This window comes from Esox lucius, chromosome 20, assembly GCF_011004845.1.
Source record: "Esox lucius isolate fEsoLuc1 chromosome 20, fEsoLuc1.pri, whole genome shotgun sequence".
Taxonomy (NCBI): Eukaryota; Metazoa; Chordata; class Actinopteri; order Esociformes; family Esocidae; genus Esox; species Esox lucius.
The window spans coordinates 15,951,689-15,978,717 of NC_047588.1; the positions used below are offsets into that span (position 1 = coordinate 15,951,689).

General features: G+C 45.3%; 1 protein-coding gene across 3 annotated transcripts; it reads right to left on the reverse strand.

Moving 5' to 3' along the window:
• Nucleotides 1–4,921: 4,921 nt before the first annotated feature.
• Nucleotides 4,922–26,813, reverse strand: smarcc1a (SWI/SNF related, matrix associated, actin dependent regulator of chromatin, subfamily c, member 1a). Of its 3 annotated transcripts, none has more exons than XM_034288912.1 (26): nucleotides 26,560–26,813; nucleotides 25,339–25,458; nucleotides 25,054–25,139; nucleotides 24,689–24,863; nucleotides 24,519–24,588; nucleotides 24,276–24,345; nucleotides 24,098–24,173; nucleotides 23,852–23,977; nucleotides 23,455–23,549; nucleotides 23,007–23,134; nucleotides 21,367–21,426; nucleotides 21,221–21,258; nucleotides 19,542–19,663; nucleotides 19,331–19,402; nucleotides 19,063–19,176; nucleotides 18,691–18,844; nucleotides 18,395–18,565; nucleotides 18,038–18,296; nucleotides 17,583–17,744; nucleotides 12,241–12,296; nucleotides 11,812–11,947; nucleotides 11,549–11,727; nucleotides 9,160–9,294; nucleotides 7,294–7,591; nucleotides 6,679–6,771; nucleotides 4,922–6,567 (listed from the first exon to the last, which is right to left on the reverse strand). In XM_034288912.1, the coding sequence occupies exons 1-26, from the start codon at nucleotides 26,743–26,745 to the stop codon at nucleotides 6,476–6,478; spliced, it is 3,273 nt and encodes a 1,090-aa protein (XP_034144803.1). In that variant the 5' UTR covers nucleotides 26,746–26,813; the 3' UTR covers nucleotides 4,922–6,475. The 3 variants fall into 3 exon arrangements, with proteins under 3 accessions (XP_034144803.1, XP_034144801.1, XP_034144802.1); XM_034288910.1 differs by having other exon boundaries at nucleotides 23,455–23,573; XM_034288911.1 differs by having other exon boundaries at nucleotides 11,549–11,709; nucleotides 23,455–23,573; nucleotides 26,560–26,812.
• Nucleotides 26,814–27,029: the final 216 nt, after the last annotated feature.

The window sequence follows — 27,029 nt, forward strand, 5'->3', positions numbered from 1 at the left end:
GATGGTACCTGGTTGGAACCACTACTCACAATACGGTGAAAATAAAGTCACCATGACAACATCCTCTGACAACGGCTAGGACTGTGTGTTTCAACTAGATATGGACCCTATCGGTTACACTCATGCAATGAATGATTGCACACATACCGGAGAACCAGACTGTGTTGCTCACACAGGCTGATATTATTGTGTTAATCAATACTTATATGTGCAATGCATTGGTAGTGTATTTGTAATGGCACACTGCAACCATGCCAAACCATGCCTAGCTTATGCTGTACCGTAGGGATGTTGAGGGGGACACCGCTTTTTCCTAACACAATAGTCAACAGTTAATTATCATGGATTTGTTTATTTTGACAGCCAGTGAATCAACCACATAGACCTGAACTACTGGTCTCATTGCTTTCTATCAAATTAAAACCATATTTTAAACCCCAGTTTTCTCCTCTCAAATTAAGGCCTAGCCTGGTGACGCCTACACAGCAGGTGTGTAGAAGGGTTCATTATGGCACCCTTTTTCATTTAGTCAAATTTTAGTCTAAAATAGGTTTACGTTTTAGTGACATTTGTGTAATTTCTATCTAAAATGTAGTCTAGTTATTGAAAAAAAGTGATCCGTTTTAACAAGCGTCAACTGTTATGGGCGAGTATCTCTGTCAATATTACCCGCTACTTTGGGGAGTAGCCAACAATTACGGAAATACCAATAATTATTATTGCAAAAACATGATCCTGACAAATCTACAAAAATAAACCAGCAATACAACGTCATTAATTACTCATATTTTGACAGTCGATCTCTAACGTCATCCCAGGCTCCATACACAGGCAAGCAACGTAGGACTCGCTCTTGCAGCCTCTAATTGCCACAGGAGATGAATAGCACAGTTCCAACGACAATCCTGTCTGTAGTAAAGTAATGCACCGAATGCCACGGATCTGAGTGCATTTTGGATGTAAATAATAATAATGGAACAGATCGCACTGAAAAGCGCTCTCTTTCCAAAGCTCTCTTTTCTAACAGCAGTCAAGTCTTAGTCACAGAAATGAATTAGTCTAAATGAATTTGTCAAAATGGAAAATGTTATTTGTTTAGTTATTGTATTTGTGTATCTACTTACATGTAAAATACTAGTGAGCAAGACAGCTGGGCTGTTGCTAAGAATTGTTCTAAATCAGAGTGCATCGAGGACGCCTTTGAAGCAGATGCGAAAGCGCTAGGTTTTCACCAGGCAATTGAAAATGTGGGTCCTACACTTCAAAAATTAAAATACAGATTCGAGCCAAGCTCTCAAATAGTTAAACGTAATTACGCTACTACCCTACAAACACGTGAGAGTAAAATAGTAGTAAAAAATATGACAAACATTTTTGTTTAATCTTTTAATTTTGATTAAATATGAACCACTTACATTCGGTATTGTGAGGGCCTATGACTATAAAGCCTGCACAATTTGTGCGTGAGAACTATTAGACGCGATGACGTGTTTCTGGCGGTTTCTACGTGCAATATTCTTGCGAATATGGTTAGCATATTTTGAGGATTTCTGGACATGCCATTTTGGCATATTTTCCCAATTAAACATATTTGATATAAGCATGTTAATCTACCAATCTAATACCTATTGATTCAACACAAGAGGATTTGAATAAGGAGATGAGAGTTGATCAAGAGGCCGTAACAAGTGAGTGCAGAGTGAACTCTTCATTAAGGTCACAATAAAATGATGAGAATGTTATGAAGGGGGAAGCAGGGAGAAGGGAAGAAGGAGAGTTATGGTTGAGTTGTGAAGTATAAATCTCATCTGTAGTGGCAGAATCAGCACAGCTGTGGGAGGGCAGGGGGAGGCACAGTGTTAATTATGAAACATCAGAACTTCTTCAGGGATCCGTTAGCCTCCCTCCCCACTTTCATCACCACCACACAGCAGAACTATTAACTCACTAACTTCCCTGGGGAGGGGAGTTGTATTCCACCCGCTGACTTTTTTCCTGTGTGACCGCTAATAAACAAAAGGACTACCATTTTGGCATGCATTATGCTAACCTTTTCCTTCACATCATAAAGGAGAGGATCTATTTATGTGAAGATGATCTAGAGGTCGATTCTTTGTCAGGGCTGGATGTGTACATGCTCACTGTTCCCCTCTGTGGGTGCTCAGCTAGCACAGTGGGAGGTGGGACAAAAACACCCCTCCCAGACCCCACAACCCAAGACCTAATCACCCCTCATCCCTCTCAATAACATCCTCCTCCTGGTCCATCTCCATTGACAGAGAACACTCCCCCCACCCCGGCCAGATTACAGCTCTTGCTGCTTGGGATTAGGGTTTAAATGACACCAGGATGGATAGACACTGTTATTCTTATAATTTTTCCTCATACACATTAACAGCTGCTGCAGAAGTGCATAAACAGCAAAACAATCAGACAAAGACCCACTCGTCCTCTTAACACTCATGAGCCTGTCCTAGACCACTCATCAGACAATAGCAGATTGAGGTGCACCATTGTTTAAATGCTGTGCTATATGTACACACATACACACACACTCAAAGGTACATAGAGAGGATTTACTGTCTGGAGAAATAACCATTGATATATACAGTGGATACAAAAAGTCTACACACCCCTGTGATTTTTTTTTTTTGTGATGTAAAAGAATGAGACAAAGACAAATCATGTCACAACTTTTTCCACTTTTAATGTGACCTATAATGTAAATAATTCAATTGAAATCTTTGAGGGGGAAAAATGAAAAACCTTACAATAACCTGGTTGCATAAGTGTGCACACCCTCTTATAACTTATTAACCAACCACATTCAAACTCATGTTAAATACAAATAATTACACACCTGCCATCATTTAAAGTGACTGATTAATCACAAATAAAGTTCAGCTGTTCTAGTAGGATTTTTCTGACATTTTCTTAGTTGCATCTCAGAGCAAAAGTAATGGTCCACAGATTCCAAAGCATCAGAGGGATCTAATTGTTGAAATATATCAGTCAGGAGAAGGGTACAAAATAATTTCCAAAGCATTAGATATACTGTGGAACACAGTGAAGACAGTCATCATCAAGTGGAGAAAATATGGCACAATAGAGACATTACCAAGAACTGAACGTCCCTCCAAAATTGTTATGATTTGATTAAACCAAGGTTGAAGTTTTTGGCCATAATTCCAAAAGTTATGTTTGGCACAAAAACAACACTGAACATCACCCAAAGAACACCATACCCACAGTGAAGCATGGTGGTGGCAGCATTGTTCTAAATCAGAGTGCATCGGGAACGCCTTTGAAGCAGATGCGAAAGCGCTAGGTTTTCACCAGGCAATTAATTGAACAGTTCCAAATACCAGGCAATTTTGGCACAAAACCTTCATGCGTCCATTAGAAAGATGAAGAGGAAGTTCACCTTTCAGCACGACTACAACCCAAAGCACACATCCAAATCCACAAAAGCATGGCTTCACCAGAAGAAGATTAACATTTTGGAATGACCCAGCAAGAGCCCACACCTGAATCCGATTGAACCTCTGTGGGGTGATCTGAAGAGGGTTGTGCACAGATGTCCTCGCAATCTGACAGATTTGGAGCTCTTATGCAAAACAAATGGGCAAATATTGCCACGTCAAGATGTACCATGTTAATAGACTCCTACCCAAAAAGACTAAGTACTGTAATAAAATCAAAAGGTGCTTCACAAACCAATTGTTGTTCCAGGTCATGCCAATATCCAGCAACTTCACACTGCCATTGAAGAGGAGCGGACCAACATTCCACAGGGCACTATCAACAACTCTATGCGAAGGAGATGTGTTGCACTGCGTGAGGCAAATGGTGGTCACACCAGATACTGACTGGTTTTCGTACCCCACCGGTCCCCCCCCCAACCATTCCTGAACCATTTTTGCTTTGTGGCAGGGCGCATTATCCTGCTGAAAATGGCGGGTGCACATGGTCTGCAACAATGTTCAGGTAGGTGGTACATGTCACGTGTCAAAGTACAGTAACATCCACATGAATGGCAGGACCCAAGGTTTCCCAACAGGACATTGCTCAAAACATCACACTGCCTCCGCTGGCTTGCCTTCTTCCCATAGTGCATCCTGGTGCCATGTGTTCTTCAGGTAAGTGATGCACACGTCCACGTGATGTAAAAGAAAATGTGATTCATCAGACCAGTCCACCTTCTTCCAGTCCTCCATGGTCCAGGTCTGATGCTCACATTCTCATTGTAGGCACTTCAGGCAGTGGCAAATGCTATTCACTGTGTTCTGACACCTTTCTATCAGTACCAGAATTAACTTTTTCAGCAATTCTAGCTACAGTAGCTTGTCTGGATCGGACCACACGGGCCAGCCTTCTTCACTCCCCACGCGGATCAATAAGCCTTGGCTGCCCATGACCCTGTCACCGGTTCACCACTTTTCCTTCCTTGGACCACTTTTGATAGGTACTGACCACTGCAGACCAGGAACACCCCAAAAGGGCAGCAGCTTTGGAGATGCTCTGACCAAGCCGTCTAGCCATCACAATTAGGCCCGTCAAAGTTGCTCAGATCCTTATTCTTGCCCATTTTTCCTGGTTCCATCATATCTACTTTGAGGACAGAGTTCAAATGTTCACTTGCTGCCTAATATATCCCACCCACTGACAGGTGCCATGATGACAAGATTATCAGTGTCATTCACTTCACCTGTCAGTGGTCATAATGTTATGGCTGATCAATGTATCTCAATGGTTATTTCTCCAGACAGTAAATCCTCTTTATGTACATGTGAACGTAATGAGAGGAAGATGTATATATTCAAGGAAATGTGCCCTTTCCCTCCCATTTCTTAGAAATCTTATCAATTTGATCAAGTGTGATATCTAACATTCTTCAGAATAAGTCAAAACATCAGACATCCCTTGATACAAAAAGTTTATTAGACATCGTCCAGGTCAAAGTACCAAGACCTGAATAAAAAAAACAATAATGCTACAAACTTCCAAGAACAAAGAACTCAACCTACACAAAATTTATTCTTAAAATACATTACCATAAAACAACAAAAGCCATATAAGAGGGTTCCCATCATGTTTGTTAACAGCATGGAAAGATGTAAAATAAGGAAGTATGTGAGAGATGTGTGTTCTTCTACCTGAGGGAGCGGTAATGCAGCAGTCACATGGGCAGCAAGTCAGAGACGGGTACTAGAGGTAGCAGAGGGGTGCACAGAGCAGAGGTAGCCAGCAGAGAACATGAGGACTTCTAGAGAGGTAGCAGACAGACAAGGGAGGTAAAAGAGGTTGCGGGAAGACGACAGTGCTAGCAGAGAAGTGATGTGAGGGGCATTGAAATGAATGGAAATGGATGACGAGAGGTAGCGGTACGCAGGGTAAGTAGCTACATTATCAGCACCTGAACAGCTAGAAGCCCACTCCACCACAGAGGAAGAGCATATTGTGACTGAAGCTAGATCACCATATTTAGCTCACTAAAATAATGGATGAAGGTCAGTGGGAGATTAGGCCTGTGTGTGAGAGAGCGCAGCCTTCAGTGCACTAGAGCAGGGTTCATCAAAGTGTGTGTGTTACAATGCTACGCCTGAATGGTGGGGGCTGGCCATGTGTGAATAGAGGGAGGGCTGGTACGAGTTATGGGCCCTGTAGACACCCTCTTCGATCGGTGGTGTGACCCATGCCATAAGAGGGGCGGAGCAGTCAAGCAGACAGTCATCAAACACCCTTGTCTCTGTGCACACAATGTTCTGTATCTCACACACACACACACACACACACACACACACTTCTGACTACAGTGTTTCACTTTAGAAGAGCAAAGTGGAGAGGTAGATTCTCATTGAGACAAGTGTGTGAGGGGAGGGTTGCTGGCCCCCTCAGTGTCTGTGTGTGGTAGAACCCCTTGTGGTCCTATTCAGTTACAGTGTCCAACACACAGGTCCCTGAAATGATGAACTAGCCTTTAAACTCAACTAGCTCCCCCTGGTGTTGTGTTGGGGTAAGAAGGCAGGGAGGCAGCAGAGCTAACAGGAGACTACCATATCATTATAAAAGAGTAAGACGGAAACAAGGGGGAAAAAAGAGGGCATTTTCCTATATTCTTCCAGAATTCGTTTTATATTCTTTTAAATAGAGAACAACAATATATGCTCAAAGTGACCAGGAGGGGATCTCTCTAACCTACCATCTCATCAGCCCCATAGCAAACTGAGTGAGGACAAAACAGTGTTCTTACTAGACAAGGGGTACAGATACACAGCCCCCTGGACGCTGTGCCCTGGGTGGGTGGGAGGGGTGTGTGTGTGTGTGTGTGTGTGTGTGTGTGTGTGTGTGTGTGTGTGTGTGTGTGTGTGTGTAAGCCAGGAGAAGTTTTGGGATGTGAGAAAACACCCAGCCAGTAGCAAAGCCACCAATGAGCTGAGGTTGTGAGGCGTGAGGGGTTTCGGGGGAGGGGTTTTTAGTTATCAGCAACTCGTGCTGGGACAGCCGCTTGTGGTCCTACGGGCGCCGGGGGCATGGCATCAGGCTGGACAGGCGGGGGGCCAGCATCTGTGGATGGAAAACACACTGGTTTGAGTATGGGACATACTAACACAAATACTTTTTGAATGGGAACAGAAAGGCAGGTACGAATGGGGGAGGGGGGTGGTGGGTACTCACACATGCCGTTGGGAGCTCCAGGATGGCGGGGGCCCATTAGGGGGCCTGGCATCATGCGCCCTGGCATGGGCTGACCAGGCCCTCCTACTGGTCCTGTAGACAAGGAAGGACAGGCTGGGTGAGACACGATCACAGAATCAGTGTCCATAAAAAAAGGTTTGATTGTCTAGCTATTATTTGGGGTTATTCCTATACCATGAATATCATTCCAGTTTCCAGGAGTTTGATTATTCACAGGGGGAAGCCGTGCTCCGTGTGTCAGTGTTTAATCACAGGGGGAAGCCGTGCTCCGTGTGTCAGTGTTTAATCACCGGGGGAAGCCGTGCTCCGTGTGTCAGTGTTTAATCACAGGGGGAAGCCGTGCTCCGTGTGTCAGTGTTTAATCACAGGGGGAAGCCGTGCTCCGTGTGTCAGTGTTTAATCACAGGGGGAAGCCGTGCTCCGTGTGTCAGTGTTTAATCACAGGGGGAAGCCGTGCTCCGTGTGTCAGTGTTTAATCACAGGGGGAAGCCGTGCTCCGTGTGTCAGTGTTTAATCACAGGGGGAAGCCGTGCTCCGTGTGTCAGTGTTTAATCACAGGGGGAAGCTGTGCTCCGTGTGTCTGTTAGTTCTGACCTGTCTGTTGTGAGTGGTGGGGGCCCATAGAGTGGTGCCCCATGGGGGGGAACCCAGGTCCGGTGGGGCCATGTCCAGGGTGCATGGCGGGAGGGGGTCCGTGGTGGGGTGGTCCAGGGGGCCCATGGTGCATGTTGGGCCCTGGGGGCCCGTGGTGGGGTCCAGGACTGGGGCCCTGGGCTGCTGCGTTGGCCTGCTGCTGCTCCATCTGCTGGCGGGCCTTCATCTCAGCATACTTCAGCTGCTCCATGTGGAAGGCCTGGCGCTCTGTCAGCAGCTGCTGCCTCTGCAACTCCAACTGGAAGAGGGGGGGCGGTGGTAAGTGAGGAGGGGGGAGACGGGGGAACAAAAAGAGGGGAAAAGTGGGGTGACAGAAAGGGAGAGAGGAGAGTGAGGTCATGCTATCATCATCCTATTAATCATTAACATCTTTCCTTACAACCCTCTAAAAAACCAATTGACCATATTGTCAGGATCATCATTACCTGTAGTATCGCGTTAGCAAAATAGTTATGTCAGCAGAGCCAACTGAAGTGAGAGAGTGAGACAGACCGGCAGACTGTGGGGAGGAAGAGTGGGGGCAGTGAAACAGGAGCACTTTGGAAGCAGGAAGGAGAGAGGGAGGAATGGCTGGAAATGTCGATAAAGTGATTGATTTCCATGCAAAACCAACCCTATAAACCACCAACACTCTCTCTGGCAGAGAATCAATGAGCGAATTTCATTACCAGGAACAATACAGAGACACTGGGATGGAGAGAGCTGGAGAAGTGAAGCAGGAAGGTGGGGAGGGCCGGGAAGATAACGCAAAACGTAGAATGACATAGTGAAGTCAGTTTGTCTCTCATGCAGAGGACTTTTCCAGTTGTAGCTCAATTCTGTTTAATATAATAAAATAAAAAGATGATGAAACCTATCTAATCTGGGGTGTTGGCTTGGAACAAGTTACTGGATAGAGAGGTGGAAACCAATGTTGACAGACAACAATTAAACAGTTGTCCATGTTGAGTCAAAACGATTCATGTTCATGAACTTACAACATATGGCTTTATTCAATTAATCGGCACTAACGTAAAACGATGGCTGACATGTTGGGTGAAAGTAATGCGCATTACAAACCAAACAAATGGAAATGAGTCAGAGCACTTTAAAATTGCATAAGAACCGCTTGGCAGGAACAGAAGTACTGTAACATAGCTAGTCTTGTTCCTGCGCTATTCATTATGAAGTGATATACCCTGAAAATGAATTCACAAGTATTAATGGTGCAGGATAAATGTTTCTCCACCTCTAATGACAAGTGTTACACCAGCACCCCCCGTTTGTACCACAGTAAGTCAACATGTGGAGATGGTAAAGTGTGCAATAGTAAGGACAGGGAGGCGTGCTCTAACGCGGTGTGTGTGTGTGTGTGTGTGAAGGTGTGTGTCCATCATATTTTAAGCCTGTGGTAATGGTAGAAAAGAGGCAGCCTGGGTGCTGTTGAAGAAGGTTATGTAAAGGCTGGCTGGCTTTTTCATGCACTATTTATCAGGCTGCTAAACTGGGCCACAGCGCACAGCAGCTCCATGCTTAACAGAGTTTTACAATATATGACAGTCTCATAGGACACCCACACACCCACACCTTTTGACTGGTCTAGGGACCATCCATGTCTACCGTCTTTAGCTTTAGTATTACTACATAGGTGTGTCTATACAGAGAGTATTATTCACAAAACAAAGACAGTTCCCAACATTTCCTAATTCAGAACTCAAAATGCATTCCCTCTCTCGCTTCAATTCTATAACCATGTTATTATTGTCTGCTCCTCAAACACATTAAATGCCAGGATGTGTGTCAGATGAACAAAGATACATTACTTACAGCCTCTTTCTCTCGGTCCATGATGGTCTCCAGCTCTTCAAAATGTCGGAGCTTGATCTCCAGCTTTTTCATCTGAGTCTCCACTAACAGAGCCACCAGAGACTTGATCTTCCTCTCCTCCACCGCGGCCAGATGCTACAGAGAAGGAAGACACACATAAAGCTCAGCCTTCTATCCAACCTTAACTGGCAAGGTAGTATAAGAGCCGAGCAAGTGCTTATGAACCGTGGGTAAAACTGACACATACTGATGAGCCATGCAAGCAAAACTGATGTGAATGAGTTGGCAATGCCGACTGCTTCTGTTCAGAGCCGAAACAGACAGTTAACATTGATAATAAAAACCTTGCATCAATCAGTTAGCTCTAAGTATGACACGAGAGACAGTGATGCTGGTACCAGAAGATAAAACACATTGGAGCCAGGATGAAAAAACACTAAGATGATTTAAAACAAGTGTGTCATTGTCTGCTTTTCAGAGTGCCCGTTTTACTTTCGCTTGATGGCATGAGCTGCACTTTGAAGTGAGATGTTATCTAATGCATGGTTGAGTTGTGCATTAACAGTGCCACCAAACCAATGGGCTACTTGTACACATGGAGTTTCATTACAACATGACAAGTATATCTCAAGTTGTTCTAAAGACAATACTGCGCAGTGTTTTTTGGTCCCGTTATAAATAACATTGAGCTTATAAATGCTTCATAATGCCATCAGAAGAACAACATATGGGTTATTAAGCATTATCATAGGTCATGCTTTAGAAAATGTTTCATTGACATAGCTGGTCAAATTTGACACTGTCCATGTTTAAAAAGTGCTTTGCAAAAGATGGAATAAGCACTACTTAATAAAGGCTTTACTAAGTCCTATTCAATTGCGGCTTCACAACAATCCAGTTTAGTTTAATGTAACTTAAGCTAGTAGTGAGTGCTAACCTTTATTAAAAAGGTTACTGAAAAGTTCGTTATACTGATGGGTAGGTGGGCGTGCGCATTATAGCCCTACCCAGAAGACAGGCAGTCCCCTTCTGTTACCATGCTAAAGACCAGGCCTGGAATATAACCCACAGTAACAGGAATACAACCTGTCACAATGGTGTCAACATTCTGTTACCATGCTAAAGACCAGGCCTGGAATATAACCCACAGTAACAGGAATACAACCTGTCACAATGGTGTCAACATTCTGTTACCATGCTAAAGACCAGGCCTGGAATATAACCCACAGTAACAGGAATACAACCTGTCACAATGGTGTCAACATTCTGTTACCATGCTAAAGTCCAGGCCTGGAATACAACCCACAGTAACAGGAATACAACCTGTCACAATGGTGTCAACATTCTGTTACCATGCTAAAGACCAGGCCTGGAATACAACCCACAGTAACAGGAATACAACCTGTCACAATGGTGTCAACATTCTGTTACCATGCTAAAGACCAGGCCTGGAATACAACCCACAGTAACAGGAATACAACCTGTCACAATGGTGTCAACATTCTGTTACCATGCTAAAGACCAGGCCTGGAATACAACCCACAGTAACAGGAATACAACCTGTCACAATGGTGTCAACGTTCTGTTACCATGCTAAAGACCAGGCCTGGAATACAACCCACAGTAACAGGAATACAACCTGTCACAATGGTGTCAACATTCTGTTACCATGCTAAAGACCAGGCCTGGAATACAACCCACAGTAACAGGAATACCACCTGTCACAATGATGTCAACATTCTGCAGGGGAATGGGAGAGAGGGTTTATGAACCCTTAATTAAAGACAGCGTTATAATGTGAGCGCTTGTTTGTGAACTTTGGGTTCTGGAAGGAAGCCACTTCCTATTTCCTAATGTTGAGGGCTATTATAATTGGCTAGCAATGTTCTATAGTGAGTCTAAGGCACCCTGCAGCACAACAGCCCGCAGGCATGAGCACCATAACACAGCCCATACATCAGCTCAACATCTTTAATGCAGGACAGGGGGTTTCATGAAATGCTTGCATTTACAGATAGAATGTATAAACATATTGAGAAAAGTAACACTGATTTAGTGCTTTCCAAATAGTCATTAGTTGGAGCCATATTTATGTTAGCTGCTGTTTGCGTAGAATGAGTACAGAAATGATGCTTGCTTTGCAGCTTGAGAGTTTGACAGACAAAGAGCGGTCCACTCTAAGAAGAGACTGACCTTGAGAGTTTGACAGACAAAGAGCGGTCCACTCTAAGAAGAGACTGACCTTGAGAGTTTGACAGACAAAGAGCGGTCCACTCTAAGAAGAGACTGACCTTGAGAGTTTGACAGACAAAGAGCGGTCCTCTCTAAGAAGAGACTGACCTTGAGAGTTTGACAGACAAAGAGCGGTCCACTCTAAGAAGAGACTGACCTTGGCCTTGGTGGCGGCAGAGGCGAGGGCCGCAGCAGCTGCAGTGGCAATGTTCCCTTCCCCTCCATCCGGCTCCAGCTTCCGCCTCTTCTCCTCCTCTGTGGTTCCCTGGTCCTCCTCCTTCTCCTCCGACGTCTCCATGGCTTCTTCCTTGTCTTTATCTGAAAATGAGGCACAGACTTCACCTACATTCAGAAGGACTCCTAATGTTTCGGTCAACGAACCACGTTTCCCAGCATGCCTGAATCATATGTCCACCGTACCAGCTGCATCCTTGTCCTCTCCTCCGTCACTCTCGCCTTCCTCCGACTGTTCGGTCGTCTCACTCTTCACTTTCTCTGCCTCGGATGGCTTCTCGGCTGACTCACCGGGCTTCTCTGCCTCGTCCTTTGACTCACCCTGAGACAAGAGACACACAGACAAGAAACGTGTTGCACGGCCAAGTCCTTCATCGGTCCCAGGTTTCAGAGTTCAAACCTTAAATTTACTCGGGGCTGATGACAAGTGCCCCAGTGAAATAAAGGTAGAGCACAGGGAGGCAACCAAATAAAGAGAGCAGCTGAGAAGAGACAATACATACAGGAGAATAAATAAAAGGGAGGGATGGTAAGAACTTGGTAAAAGGGCAGAAAAAAGAATAAGAGATGATGAGGGGACACCGACTGCTGTGACGTTTCTCCTCTGAGCCTCACCTTATCAGGATGCTGGGAGTCGGAGTCTGTGTCCATCTTCTCGGCTTCTGCTGGTTCTGACAGACGGACAGGAGTTAAAGAAACAGACAAAAAGAACAAGTACAAATCACTAGACTCATCATGACTTAGACAGGCACTGTAGTATTTAGATATTAGTGCTTGTGTGCGCGCGCATGGGGGAGAACATAACCAACAGACAGACAATCTATGCAGTCTGAAAGCATGAATGTTATTGTGCATTTGCTGAGTGAAAAAGCATGTCCATGTGTGCATGATATTTTACCATGTGAGTATTAAACTTTAAAACCGTTAGCTTTGGGGAGTATTGAATGCATTCAGGCTACTGATTGATAGCTTGTGTCTGGGTAACATGCTTTTACTCATGTGGGTTGCCAACTGAGGGATGGCTGTGCCATTGTGTTTTCATTTCACAGATCAATTTGGAAAAAGAAATCCTCACAAGCAATGTCCCCTCTAAACTGCACTCATGTGCAGCCGCCCAGGCCCACTAGGTCACACACAAAGTGAAACAGTTTGCCCTACTAGTTAGCATTACAGAAGAGATAAACTTCATTGATCAAATCAACATAGTATCAGAATCCTTCTCAATGGAACAAATAACATTCTGCTGCCAGAACAAGAGTGCATTAATATAAATGTGTCAGTCTTGAACCCTACAGCCAATCAGAGATGGAGTATGCCCACAGGCAAATATGCCAACTGCTACACGATTCATCTCAGTCACCGCACCATCTCAGTCACTGAACAGTATGTCTACAGGCACTACCTCAAGCACTAAAGCAGATAATGAGGTAAAACGGGTTTGTTAAAACCACGACATTTCCCTGAATGTTTTAAGGCAACTATGTCAGAACCGCGGGAGTCGTACGTGTGGGAACAACCAAGTCCCGATCAAACAAGTATTCAGTTAGGTTCTCTCCCCCTCAGTAGCGCACACCAACCTACAATACCCAACAACTTCAACTAGTCAGAGCAATTAACCCACATTTACAACGGAAAAGTAAAAACCCTCAACTACTTTTTACACCAAAGCATGTCAAAATATTTCAAAATAACTGAACCCCTAAACTAAATCCAATCCACAACAAACAATGTTTGCAAGACAAACAAAGACGACTGGTGAATCGACGACCAGTTAAGGGTATGCACTGTTACTAAAAACATTATATACATTGTAAAAAAATAATCTACAATTAACATATTTGAGTCACTAACAATATAAATAAATGAACGTGAAGATGTGGGATCAGCGCAAGCAGCACACCCAAGTACAGAGGAAAGAAGTCGAGAGAGGAAGATAAACCATGCGGCATCAAGGCAAGAAAAAAAACGGTGTGACATGCCATAACATTATGACCACTGACAGGTGAAGTGAATAACACTGATAATCTCGTTATCATGGCACCGGTCAGTGGGTGGGATATATTAGGCAGCAAGTGAGCATTGTCCTCAAAGTTGATGTATTAGAAGCAGAATAAATGGGCAAGCGTAAGGATCTGAGCGACTTTGACAAGGGCCAAATTGTGATGGGTCAGATCTCCAAAAACTGCAGCCCTTGTGGGGTGTTCCTGGTCTGTTGTGGTCAGTACTTATCAAAAGTGGTCCAAGGTAGGAAAAGCGGTGAAACGGCAACAGGGTCATGGGCAGCCATGGCTCATTGATGTAAGTGGGGAGTGAAGGCTGGCCCGTGTGGTTCGATCCAACAGATGAGCTACTGTAGCTCAAATTGCTGGGATAGTTAATGCTGGTACTGATAGAAAGGTGTCAGAAAGGTGTCAGAACACACAGTGCATCGCAGTTGGTTGCATATGGGGCTGCATAGCCACAGACCAGTCCGGGTGCCCATGCTGACCCCTGTACCACTGCCGAAAGCGCCTACAATGGGCACGTGAGCATCAGAACTGGACCACGGAGCAATGGATGTCCTTTGACATCACGTGGATGGCCGGGTGTGTACATGTCGCTTATGTGGGTAGAACACATGGCACCAGGATGCACTATGGGAAGGAGGCAATCTGGCAGAGGCAGTGTGATGCTTTGGTCAATGTTCTGCTGGGAATCCTTGGGTCCTGACATTACAGTTTGGAGAAAGCATGTGCACCCTTCCAGGGCAATGGTATTCCCGGATGGCATTGGCTTCTTTCAGCAGAATAATGCACCCTGCCACAAAGCACAAATGGTTCAGGAACACAACCACAAGTTCAAGGATGTGCTGGACAAACAGGTCCGATCCATGGAGGCCTCACCTCGCAACATACAGGACTCAAAGGATCTGCTGCTAACGTCTTGGTGCCAGATACCAGAGCGCACCTTCAGAGGAGTCCATGCATCGACGGGTCAGGGCTGTTTTGGCAGCAAATGGGGGACCTATACTAGGTAGGTGATACAGCTCGGTTGCAATTTTTTATGCAAGTCAAATTAACATGAACATTGCATAACAATACAACAACATTTAAGGTGATTAATTATAAAGCCGTTATTTCGTTTATTTTTTATATACTGCTCAAAAACAGTGAAATCACACATCGGCCCTCGAATAACAAAATGTATTAAAGAACAAAATCTTTACAATGAAGAGTAACTCGTTGAGAACAAAATGACGTAACAGCAGTCATAGGAAACCAAAATGACCAACTGATTGAGGGCTGTATTCAAACTCACACTGAAAATCTAAATAAACAATTGAAATCACAGGTTGTTCCGACTTTCCATTTGATCACGGCAACTCATAATGTGACTCATTAGTGTGTACTGCCCCCACGTGCCTGTATGCACTCCCGACATGTCTGGGCATCGTCCGGATGAGACTGGATGGTGTCCTGGGGGATCTCCTCCCAGACTTGGATCGGGGCATCAGTGAGCTCCTGGACACTCTGTGGTGCTGCTTGGCAGCGTCAGATGCACCAATACAAACTGTCTCAAAGGTTCTTAATTTGATTCAGGTCTGGGGAACGTGAGGGCCAGTCAATGGCATCAATGCCTTTGTCATCCAGGATTGCCTACCAGGAAAAACACAGGGCCCACAGCACCAGCGTAAGGTCCAACGATGGGTCTGAGGATTTCATCCCGGTACCTAACAGCAGTCAGGGTACTGTTGGCAACCGTGTGGAGGTCTGTGCCACCCTCCAAAGACATGCCTCGCCCTCATGGAGTGTGTTTCTGACAGTTCAGTCAGAAACATGCACACAAGTAGCCAGCTTGAGGTCATTTTGCAGGGCTCAGGCAGTGCTCCTCCTGTTCCACCGCACACAAAAGAATAAATACTAGCACTGCAGCTGGGTTGATGCCCTTCTACAGACCTGTCCAGCTCTCATTGTGTAACAGCCCGTCTCCTGGTATGCACTTGAGCCTGTACTGGGAGACACAGCAAACCTTGCGACGGCACGTATGGATGTGCCATCCTTGAAGAGCTGGACAACCTTGGAGTGTAACATGTTAGTAGGGAGGACATTGTAGTGTGCATTAGCTGCTCAAGTGGACATGGATAATAGGGCAGATTTAACAAGTTATTCTTTTCAAGTGTGTAGCCCGATATTATATAAAGTATATCAGAGGGGCTTCCGGTAGAATGCGGGGGACGGGGTACCACCGTCGTCTAATTGGGCGCCAGGAAAACCCATCTGAGCAGGATTGTGACGATTCAAAGATTTAAGAAAGGGCACCAAAAATAACTGCAGCATTGGAGGTCCCCAAGAACAGGAATTTGGAACCACCACAACCCCTTCCTAGAAATGGCTGTCCGGCCAAACTGAGGAACTGATGGAGAAGGGCCTTAGTCAGGAAGGTGACCATGAACCTAATGGTCTCTCTAATAGTTCCTGAGTGGAGATGGGAGAACCTTCCAGAAGGAACATCATCTTTGCAGAACTCCGACCAAATAGGACTTTATGGTAGAGGCCAGCCAAAAGCTACTCCTCAGTAAAAGCCAGTGTGAGGTTTGCCAAAAGGCACCGAAAAAGGCCCTAGGAACATGAGAAACAATATTCTTTGGGCTATTACTGCCACCACCACGCAGGGAAGCGTAGTGGTGGCAGCATTATGTTGTGGAGATGTTTTTCAGTGACTGGGAGACTAGTCAGGATCAAGGGTAAAACGAACAGATCAGTTGTCTTTGCTTCATATGTATGAAGTACTTAAAAAAGCTATTCCAATTTCAGAGGCAGTAAAGACAAAAAAAAGTGATGAGAAAAAGGTCAATTTTCAGGTTATTGATTAGGTTTAGGGTTTTTACATATCATCCACTTTGATTGGTGTACAAAATCAACCCTATAATTAGCGGAGAAACTGTTTATTATTCATGATGTTACTTTCTATAGATATTACAGCATTCTCTGTGAGAACATGGTCAAAACCCTTCTGTCAGAATAAAGAGCAGGCGATCAAGACAATGATTAGTCAACCAGATGTCTTTAGACAAATTACTGCTGTGTAACCTCCTAACTTTAAGATAAGCTACTCTCTTTGGCATTCACTCTATTCAGCCTCTGTAGGTTTTAGTAGCCTATTCTTATGCACTGTTAAGCTTACTTTGATTATATTTCATGACCATAATACCGGTGTCAAACCTACAATTTGGGTCAATGTTGGAATTGGGTTACTTTTAGATTTAGGCATTATGGGTTGGCCATTATGGTTTAGTTTAAGTTCCAGTTAGGTTAGGTAAAGGTTAGTGAACATTATTTCTTTGTATTCTGGTCCCCAGAAGAATAGAATTACAAGGCTATACCAGACTCTGAAGGCATTGACCCAGTTTCAACCCCCCGCTCCATCTGCTACAGCCTTTCTAATCCACTGGTTACCACGGCAGCCAGACAGAGACCAAGCAAACAAATGAAAACCCAACACTGCCCCCCACTGGCAGTCCTGATTACAGCTTGCAACTGAAATAAACTGGTGAGAATCCACATCACCCACACGATCATGGCAGCTGGAAGATGATGTTTTGATCAGGGGTGCTGCTAAAAGATGAACATGATCCAGTTATGCATAATTACGAGCATCAAACTAATTCATCGACGGATGAAGCAAGGCCTTTGAACAAAGAGGAGTCTCTCGCCGACGGAGAAACGACTACACGTGCACACTGGAAAGCACATTTCTAAATCTTGTTAGGGGTGCTGAGACTCAGAGGGCTGCAGCTATTGCATCAAATAAAACAAAATGTCCCTCATCATATAGGCCCGCCTGGTGACTACAGCACCCACACAAAAATCTGAGTGTGCAACAGATTTTATTGTGTGTTTTCACCTTATATTGTGTGTGTGTGTGTGTGTGTGTGTGTGTGTGTGTGTGTGTGTGTGTGCGTGAGTGCGTGTTTTTACCTGTCTTTTCAGGTTCCTCAGGGGCAGTTCCAGCAATGCCGCTGCTTTCCAGGCCAAAGGCAGGGTCTACCTTGCCTGTGCTGCGCGCCGCCTCCTGCACCTTCTTCACATGGGCCTCCACCAGCTCTGCTGGTACCTCCTCACGGACACGGCTAAACTCCTCTGGACAAAGGGAAACGCACAAATGTCAGACACAGAGGCACACATACAGTGATATTATACTATCACACGCACATGCTGTGTGAAAGTGCCACATGATATATAACCAGAGGGAGATTTTCTTCTACCACACACTGTAAACTGCCCCAACCCCCGTGACGTACCCAGGGCCAAACGCCCCAACCCCCATGACGTACCCAGGGCCAAACGCCCCAACCCCCGTGACGTACCCAGGGCCAAACGCCCCAACCCCCATGACGTACCCAGGGCCAAACGCCCCAACCCCCGTGACGTACCCAGAGCTGCCTTGGCTGCAGCGGAGGCCACACGGGGGTCCACAACAGAGGCCAGGAAGGCCACGGTGCTCATGACAGGGTTGCCCGATTGGCTGAAAGGGACAGGCTGGTAGGCCAGGGGCCCAAGGGACGACTCTGAGTTCTCCAGGTAGGGGTCCTCGATGGGCAGGCGGAGGAAGTGCAGGATACACTCGTCCTGGGTGCGTGAGCCCACATGCTCTGATACCTTGTTCCAGTCGTCCTTGTACATCTCCAAAGCCTGGTGGGAAGGAGACGGAATGGTGAGCAGATTCGGGATAAGAGGGTGCAACTTTAATTAGGTTTCTGATGGGTCAGTGGGTGTCGTGACTGACCAACCTCTAATAGGAGCAGAGTCTCCTGCTCAGTCCACTCCCTGCCACCGCTGGTCCCTTTACTTTTGGGGTTCTTCTTGGAGTAGAGGTCGTTGCGCAGGCCAAAGTTCTGCAGGTCAGACGGCTTGTCCTTTCCCTTCTCTGGAAAGTTAAGCATCTGCTGGCTAGGGGGGATCTAGAACGAAAACAGGAGAAAGGCCAACAGAAGCACTAACCGTTAAGTTCTCCCATTGCCCCAACCATATCCACAGACCTGAAAAGACTGGTGAAGTGAAAGCTCCATGTAGGCGCCTGTCTTACCTGTGGGGGGCGGTGGTGCATTGGTGTCAGGCCAGATGGGGTGTCAGCCAGCACGTTAAAGTGGGGGGTGGGTGGGGGCCCCATGGGGAGCGGCCGGCTTTCAGCATCCACCTGGTAGTTCACCAGACCCCACTGCTCCAGGAATGCATGGACCCTAAGAGAACCCAACAGGACAGAAATCAACCATGGCACCAATCAGTGCTTTAAGACAAGAAACGTTAGCCTGGGCAACCGTTAATCATTAAGTAACAGACATTTCTAGGTAAGGGGGGCAAAACTATTCTGCAACATTTATCTAGCTCCTAGCATCGGGAACAAATGACACGTAAACAGCCAAAACCTCCACGCACGTATTACTCTCGCCTCCCTCACCTCATGACAGCACACACATCTCCCGTCAGGTTTCGGCGGCAGGAGGTGGAGGTCAGGTACTCCTGGGGGTTGAGCCGGTAGGTGTCGATCATGAAGTTGCGGTAAGCCAGGTATCTGAGAAGAGAAATATTACAAACCCTCCACGGAATTTCTGGAATGGGTAACATCCCGTTTCAGACAGCCAACGGCTATACTGTACGTAGTGGGTGTACATATTGAATGGGGTTGAGTGAGTTGTGTGGGTGGGGCTGGTTCTTCTCTGACTCACATCTCTGGGGACTTGGACTTGTTCTTGCCATTGAAGAACTCAGGCAATGCACGCCTTTCAATCTCATGGATACTTCAAGAGAAGGGACACCGGGCGTAAGTTCACAAAAATAAAAACATCCCCCATAACAAAGTTGTAATAAATAAACCCCCCCTGTAATGCGCACATGCATGCGCACCCTCTCTGTAAGGACAGTGGCCTCATCCCTCACCAATTGTAGTCAAACCAGGCAGCGTAGCTGGGGATGATTATGTGGTGGGTCTGCTCTGTCACGTTGTCCTCGCTAGAGTCAATGAGGCGGTTGACCTCGGCCTTGCCCTGCTCCTCTTCCTCCTGCAGGGGGCGACAGCGGAACACAAAGGATCAACAGGACAGACTGGCAGGGAACGGGGCGTGGGATCCATTACAAATGAATGGAGGATAAACATCTAAAACGGTTTTCAGATGAACCAGGAACAGCACATCCCTGGAGTTGGGAACAAGCTCTGAAATACTTCACAGCTAACAGAACAGATTTAGCAGGCAGTAGAAATCACATGTGACTAGATGCCAAGCCAGATATTTATAACATCCGCTTGTTTTTCATGCCTCTTTTGGTTAAGGACAGGGGGTTAAGATAATATGTTCCTAGATTTGTCCAAATAAGGCAAATATTGTTGAAAGTGTAATACTGAATACAGTAAAACAGTTTGATGATTATGGAAGCTAGATCATTTACTTAATGAAGGGGCAGTTAAAGTGACTGAATTACTTTGATTATAGGTATGTCTTTTTGTCACAAATGTGTGATCCTAAACGTATAAAGATGTGTTACAGCCAAGAGCCAGGTGTGCAGCAACTATTTCTCTCCAGCCAGTTTGACATCTCCACCAGGTAGCCGTTAGACTGGCCAGATTGACCCGGTCGTTAGATCTGTAGCTCTTTTCACGAAACTACTTGGGCTACAGGATACAACAGTCAGCAGGGCCTGACTGTACTTGCATGTGGTTTGTTCTAATCTCAAACCTAGTTCAGAATATTTATCTTTTTGCATAGCTGACATTAAAGATGCAAGGGCTGCAAAGATGCTAAGCACTAGCTAGTTCAATCTTGTGCTATTAACAGCTACACAAACAGGTCAACTTGCATTAGCTACAAAAGGCAGTTGCCAGTACAATCCCCTAAATTGCAGTGTAGGTGTATTTACTGTGGTCGGTAACGTCTGTTGCGTGGGAGTGCAGCGGAACGCCTAACCCACACTGTGGTACATTATGTTTGCTGGTCACGGTTTGGTACAGTGCAATCATGTATTGACAATCATAACGTGGTTCGAGCACCTTGGGGGCTGAAACCCTCCTCTCAACCACAGACTGTGGGCGCATATATTTGGCTATAAACACACCCATTGCTCTTTTAATTACCTTATACAAATTAGAGTGATCCTAATTGCTGCTAAAATGCATGGGGGGGGGCATTCTTGGAGATTTAAACGGAGCGGGAGGATTCAACAATGCTGGTCTATCAATACCACAACTAGCCATTTTTTTGCCACAGCTTATTTAGCTATATATTTTGAATTATGTAAAAAGTATTGATTTGAGTTTACATGCGAACCAGAAATAGCCCCTTGATTAAGAATGCATACCACTACAGCCCTGCTGCAGCAATATGTTTTTGACAGTTGCCATGTGTGATTTCTTATGTATGACATCTAAGTGTTATGCATATTCATGAGAATAAAGTGCACATCCGCGGCAATGGCTGAATTGCTTGAAGAGGCAATAAAGCAATAAAATCAGCATTTCCTAGAATTACTGGCTGATACTGGGGTTCACATCTGGGTGAGAATACATGTCACGTGAACATCAAGATTTGATGTTGAGTTCACAGGCACTTTAAGGCTGATGTTACCTTGCCCCCAGAGACCACCGAGTCGTCCTCTAGTTCATCTGGAAGACAGAAAGGACATAATGACATCACTATACCCATTGCTTGACCCAGTTCAGAAGTGTACTGGGTCGGCGCTACACACTGAAATAGTTCTAAATAATACTCACCAAGATCAGCCACCGCCCCTCCCTTCACAGGGGTGTTCTCGCTGTCTTTCTTAGGGTTTACTGAGGCAGGAAAGAGAGAGAAAGAGATAAAGAATAGAACGGCGAGGGGAGGGGTGAGTAGAGTAGCTGGCGGCTCTTTTCTTTCATTGGCTAACATTTCAAACGCAGACAAAAATAGAAGGGGCATGAAAAAAAGGGGACTTCACAGGTGGGACTTGGTCCAAAAAGCAAATTTTTTTGTTGAGTGTGTTTGGTTTCAGAGCACTTACAGACCAAATAGTGCTTAACACTGCCATAAGTCAGCCTGAAATATCTCAAACCATCTTGGCCACAGAGTATTTGGATGTGCAATGTGAGAGAAAAATTCTGAATTTAGTAGACTGCAGTCAATTACTACAGGGCAAACAAACTATTTCCAAAGACCACCAATCCAGCTCATAGTTATGAACTAAAATATACAAGAATTTCAAATATTTTACTGAGTCGCTCCGGAGTACAGCTGAAACCAGGATATATCTTAAACAGCACAGTCCTCCAGCACGCCAGTGGCCATAGAAGGTGACCATTTGTCCACTGGAGTTAGTTATGACACAAAGCTACTGTCAGGGTCAAGAACCTGGCGAGGACGACCAATATGCAGAGGAGCTTCACTGTAATGGCTTCTGACAGTTTGCAAAGAAATTCTTCAACTGTGCAAACCCCAAATATCATCAGCTGTCTGACTGATTGGTGTAAGGAACCCACAATCAAAGAAGCCAGGTGTGGCGAAAACATGACGTTCAAAGAACTAACTAAAATGACTGGGCCCAACTTTTCTGGGTAACTACGTAAGCCAAATTTAGAAACATCAAATGTGACAAAATAAATTAAACAAATGCCTAATTTCCAGCCCTATGTTGACTTCAGGTATTTCAAAAGCAGAACAAAATGTAATACGTATAAAAACCATTAAGTCAAAATGTAATACGTATAAAAACCATTAAGTCAAAATATAATACGTATAAAAACCATTAAGTCAAAATGTAATACGTATAAAACCATTAAGTCAAAATATAATACGTATAAAAACCATTAAGTCAAACTGTAATACGTATAAAAACCATTAAGTCAAACTGTAATACGTATAAAAACCATTAAGTCAAACTGTAATACGTATAAAAACCATTAAGTCAAACTGTAATACGTATAAAAACCATTAAGTCAAAATGTAATACGTATAAAAACCATTAAGTCAAAATGTAATACGTATAAAAACCATTAGGTCAAAATGTAATACGTATAAAAACCATTAGGTCAAAATGTAATACGTATAAAAACCATTAAGTCAAAATGTAATACGTATAAAAACCATTAGGTCAAAATGTAATACGTATAAAAACCATTAGGTCAAAATGTAATACGTATAAAAACCATTAGGTCAAAATGTAATACGTATAAAAACCATTAGGTCAAAATGTAATACGTATAAAAACCATTAGGTCAAAATGTAATACGTATAAAAACCATTAAGTCAATTCTAAATATCCCAAGATACAGCATCCCGCCCAAGCCTAAGGGGAGGAGCCCGTGCAGGGGAGAAGTAGGGTTGAGACTGATGGACAGAGGCATGGTCAACCAGATGGAGTTAAAAACCGACTGACTGTTCTTGGGCAGCATGACTTCCTCCACACCAGGGACAGGCGAGGGGTCTTCCATGTCCTTGGTCAGGTCTTCCTCCTCCTCCTCCTCGCCACGGTGGCCACGACGCTTCCAGTGAGGCCCGGGGTTCCTGGGGACAGGAGAAATGTTCAAGGGGAAGGAAGATATTCGCAGTAGACAATGAACTTTGAATATTATGTTCTCCCCTTAAAACAGAGGCCAACCCTAAGACAGAGGCCAACCCTAAGACAGAGGCCAACCCTAAGACAGAGGCCAACCCTAAGACAGAGGCCAACCCTAAGACAGAGGCCAACCCTAAGACAGAGGCCAACCCTAAGACAGAGGCCAACCCTAAGACAGAGGCCAACCCTAAGACAGAGGCCAACCCTAAGACAGAGGCCAACCCTAAGACAGAGGCCAACCCTGGATCTGTGGTGATGAGGGACTTACCCCTTCTTGCCGCCCTTTTTGCGGGATTCGACTGGCGTGGTTGGGGGAGACGGAGAGCGCCTCCTCTTCTTGCCGGCGGCATTGGCCTTGCGCTCCTTACGATCGGATGTACGGGAAGACTGATCAGAAACCACGGGGGATGGCAAGACGAAAGAAAGAGCGAGAGAATGAGAGGATGGAATAGTCGACACAGAGGGGAGTGGGGAGGGAGGAGGAGAAGGGGAATGTGGTGGTGAGGAGGAGGGGAGAGCGAGGAAGAGTTCGAAAGGATGTGCGACACGACAGAGAGACATACACAAAACAAACAAGACAGCATTCCACCCTGCATAGCCTGGTGGCAAGCGTGCTCCACCCAGAACACCCCCGCCCCAGGGCACACCTCAGAACCTGACCCTACCTCCTCCTCCCGTGGGAAGATCCTCTGGCGGAAGCTCACAGTCTTCTTGTTCTCGTCCACTTCATAGTCTTCCTCATTCATCCACTCGTTGAAAGCATCTGTGTCCAGGACCCACTTGGCATGCACCTGGGAGAGGTGAGAGGGGAGGAGTAAAGCTGTGCACACAGCAGCCATCGACTGGGCTTGTTCTGCTTCAGACTGGGGGGCTGGGTGAGCCCACAGAATGTTAACATGCTCCGCCCCTACCTTCCAAGGCTTCTCTGAGGTGGGCGGGTCCTCCACCTCCCCATCAACGTCGCTGGTGGACACCCAGGTGTCATAGCTGGCCACACAGACAACAGAGAAAGGGAAAAGGTCAGTAACAGGTGACCGTGGGTGGACGTATTGTAGGGCAGCAGCCGGAGCTGAAACAGCGGTCTCTCACCTGTCTGGATACATGCCCCAGTGCACTAGCACCTGCTTGTCTTTACGCATGACAGGACGCAGCCACTCCTCTGCAAGACACCATATTACACAGTCATACTAAAGCAACGCATGCAGATGACTGAATCAGAACTCACAGATTTTCAGAGTGGATACTGACTGTTTGGAGCAGATAAGCAGCAGGCTTGAAAGACACTTTTGTCCAACAGCCAGTGGCAGTAAGATAAAACATCTATGATTTTACCATCCTCCTGCTGTGATGGAGAGGGATAGATGTGATGAGTGGCCTTTGACTTGTCCTCAGTGATGGAGCCCTACATGAGAGAAAGGGGAGTGGGATGCACACAGAAATGTAGCTACATTAACGCCATCGGAATATCTGGTGAAAATGTGGTTGGTGCGACTGTGTCTTACCTGGTGCCTCTTGATGATGTCCTTCAGCTTATTGGCCTGCTTCTGGTCCATGTCAGGTACCAGGAACACAGTTGGCCGGGTCAGGCAGTTATTCTGAACCAGAGTCTTCTCTACATTCAAGAACATCTCCACATTTCTGTCCATCCTGGAGGGGTTCTGCAAGTCAAACCTACGCCTGCACAGACAAGAACAGAAGGGGGAGTGAGAAAACGGTTCTGTGAAATTTCAGCCTCAACTCAATTTCACAGGGCATTTTCTCACTCTAGAAGCAATGACAAACCCTGTGTGATTCCATAGGAGACAAGAGTATTGACATACATTATGATTATTACTACAAGGTAGGAAAGATATTCCATACTACTCACCAGCCCTGCTCGCTCTTAAACTTGTAGGACGAGCCCAGGATGTGACACAGAGCGCCACCTGCCTTGAAGTCCAGGAAGCTCTTGGTCTGATGAGGCAATACAGAGAGGAAAGGATGTTCACACAAGACACCTAAGAAATAGACAGGGCAAACTACTGTGATACAAAATGTGCAGAAATGATTGGGAAGCCTCCCCATAAAAAGATACTGTGAAATCTGAAAATGTTCACTGATTGTATTTCCTGGCCTGATTTGTAGTGAAGATGTGTGTGGAGGTGATACTCACAGGTAACTTGGTGAGGGCAGGGTTGTTGACCCTCCGGCCAAAAGAATCTTCCTGGAACTGAAGCAGCTGCACCACCAGACCTGCCAGGGACTTATTGGAGGGAGAGTCTGCCTGTACATACTGAGACACCACAAAACCACTGTTAAGTAAGGGCGGCACAATAATGGGCACACAAACAGAAAATGTAGATACTTAATGTGATCACAATATTAATGTGTACGTTAAATGGTAAAACTAAAATGCAGAAACAAGATTAAACGACTAGTAAACAGAACCATACCACAGGTGGGTGACGTGAATGTTCAATGAGGCCTCTCGAATGTTCATTGAAAATAATCGCTTCCAGTTAAATTCCATAATTGTTTATGGAAATCCACACGATATAAGGCTGGTATGTGCATACTCTACACGAGCACGCTGACAATGGTTTTTTTTAATTACCGTTATAGCGCGTTGCTGTCAGCCTTTGTTTACCTTAGTGACCCCGTTTCTTTCCAAGCGAAAACGAGCTCAGGACAAACACTAGCGGTTGTGATCGGGACTTTCCATCACATCATGATGGTAATCCAGGTGGCTACCTAGGCATTTACTACTGTATCAATATAGTTGCAGCAACTATCAAAACAATCGACTTGTCTACAGTTCTAAATCACAATGCTACCAGAGGCTAAAGATACACATTTAAGTCCCGTGACTAGCATTGTTGGATCAGCCAACAAAGTACAGTACCTACGTTAGCGAACTAGCTAATAACAGCTAACAATGTTTACGCTAATGTTGATAGCTTTGAAAGCACATCTACCTACTACTGTACTGTAACTACCAACATAACCATAGTAGTAGACGCGACCGCTGTCACTTATATTTTGATTTGGTAATGCATGTTGTTTTAAGCGGAGTTCACCCCTCATATTAACGTTCACACAAAACGAGTTAGCTAGCTAAGCGTGCATGTCACACAGACAATCATTAGCTGACGCTAACTGGCAGCCAGTATAACATTACTATTAATTACACTAGTTAACGAATAACTTTAGCCAAACACGTGTTTAATGTTAATTTGGGGTGGTGAAGTTACCTTTATTCAAGCACCTAAACTGGAACGCAATAATTAAAGAGATAGCCGAATAACTAGCTACTAGCCAGTTAGCAGTTCCATTGTGCTATTGACGCGGGCCTTGACGTTGGAAATCAAAGGAGGTTAAACCACCGCTCGCTAACCTTTTTGTAGTGTTTCCCGATCCATTGGCGAACCGTATCGAGCTGAGAGACAGTTTCTGCGCTCTCCCAGTATTTTGAGGACGGACCTCCATCTTTCTTGCGGCCTACCGCGGTTCCAAGGCCCACTGGTCCGGCTGCTGGGCCCCCTGAGCCCGTTCCACCCGCTGCAGTTGCCGCTGTCGCCATTGTTTCTTGTCCTGTCCGCTGCTATTTCGCTCCTTCTCCGCGTCACGCACCATGCAAGTTTTCGAACACATAATGCGCAGGCGCAGATTGCCAAATTACATTAGTGTTATTAAATCTCGCGATATATAGTGTTGTAGTCGCATAGGTATTGCCCGGTACTGCCATGTACAGTGGCTGCTAGACGTATTCACTCCGTTGGACTTATCAACCTTTTATTGTTACATCATGAAAAGGTCCGTTTTGTCAAAGTGGAAAATTAAACCTACAAATTGTTGAGAATGAAT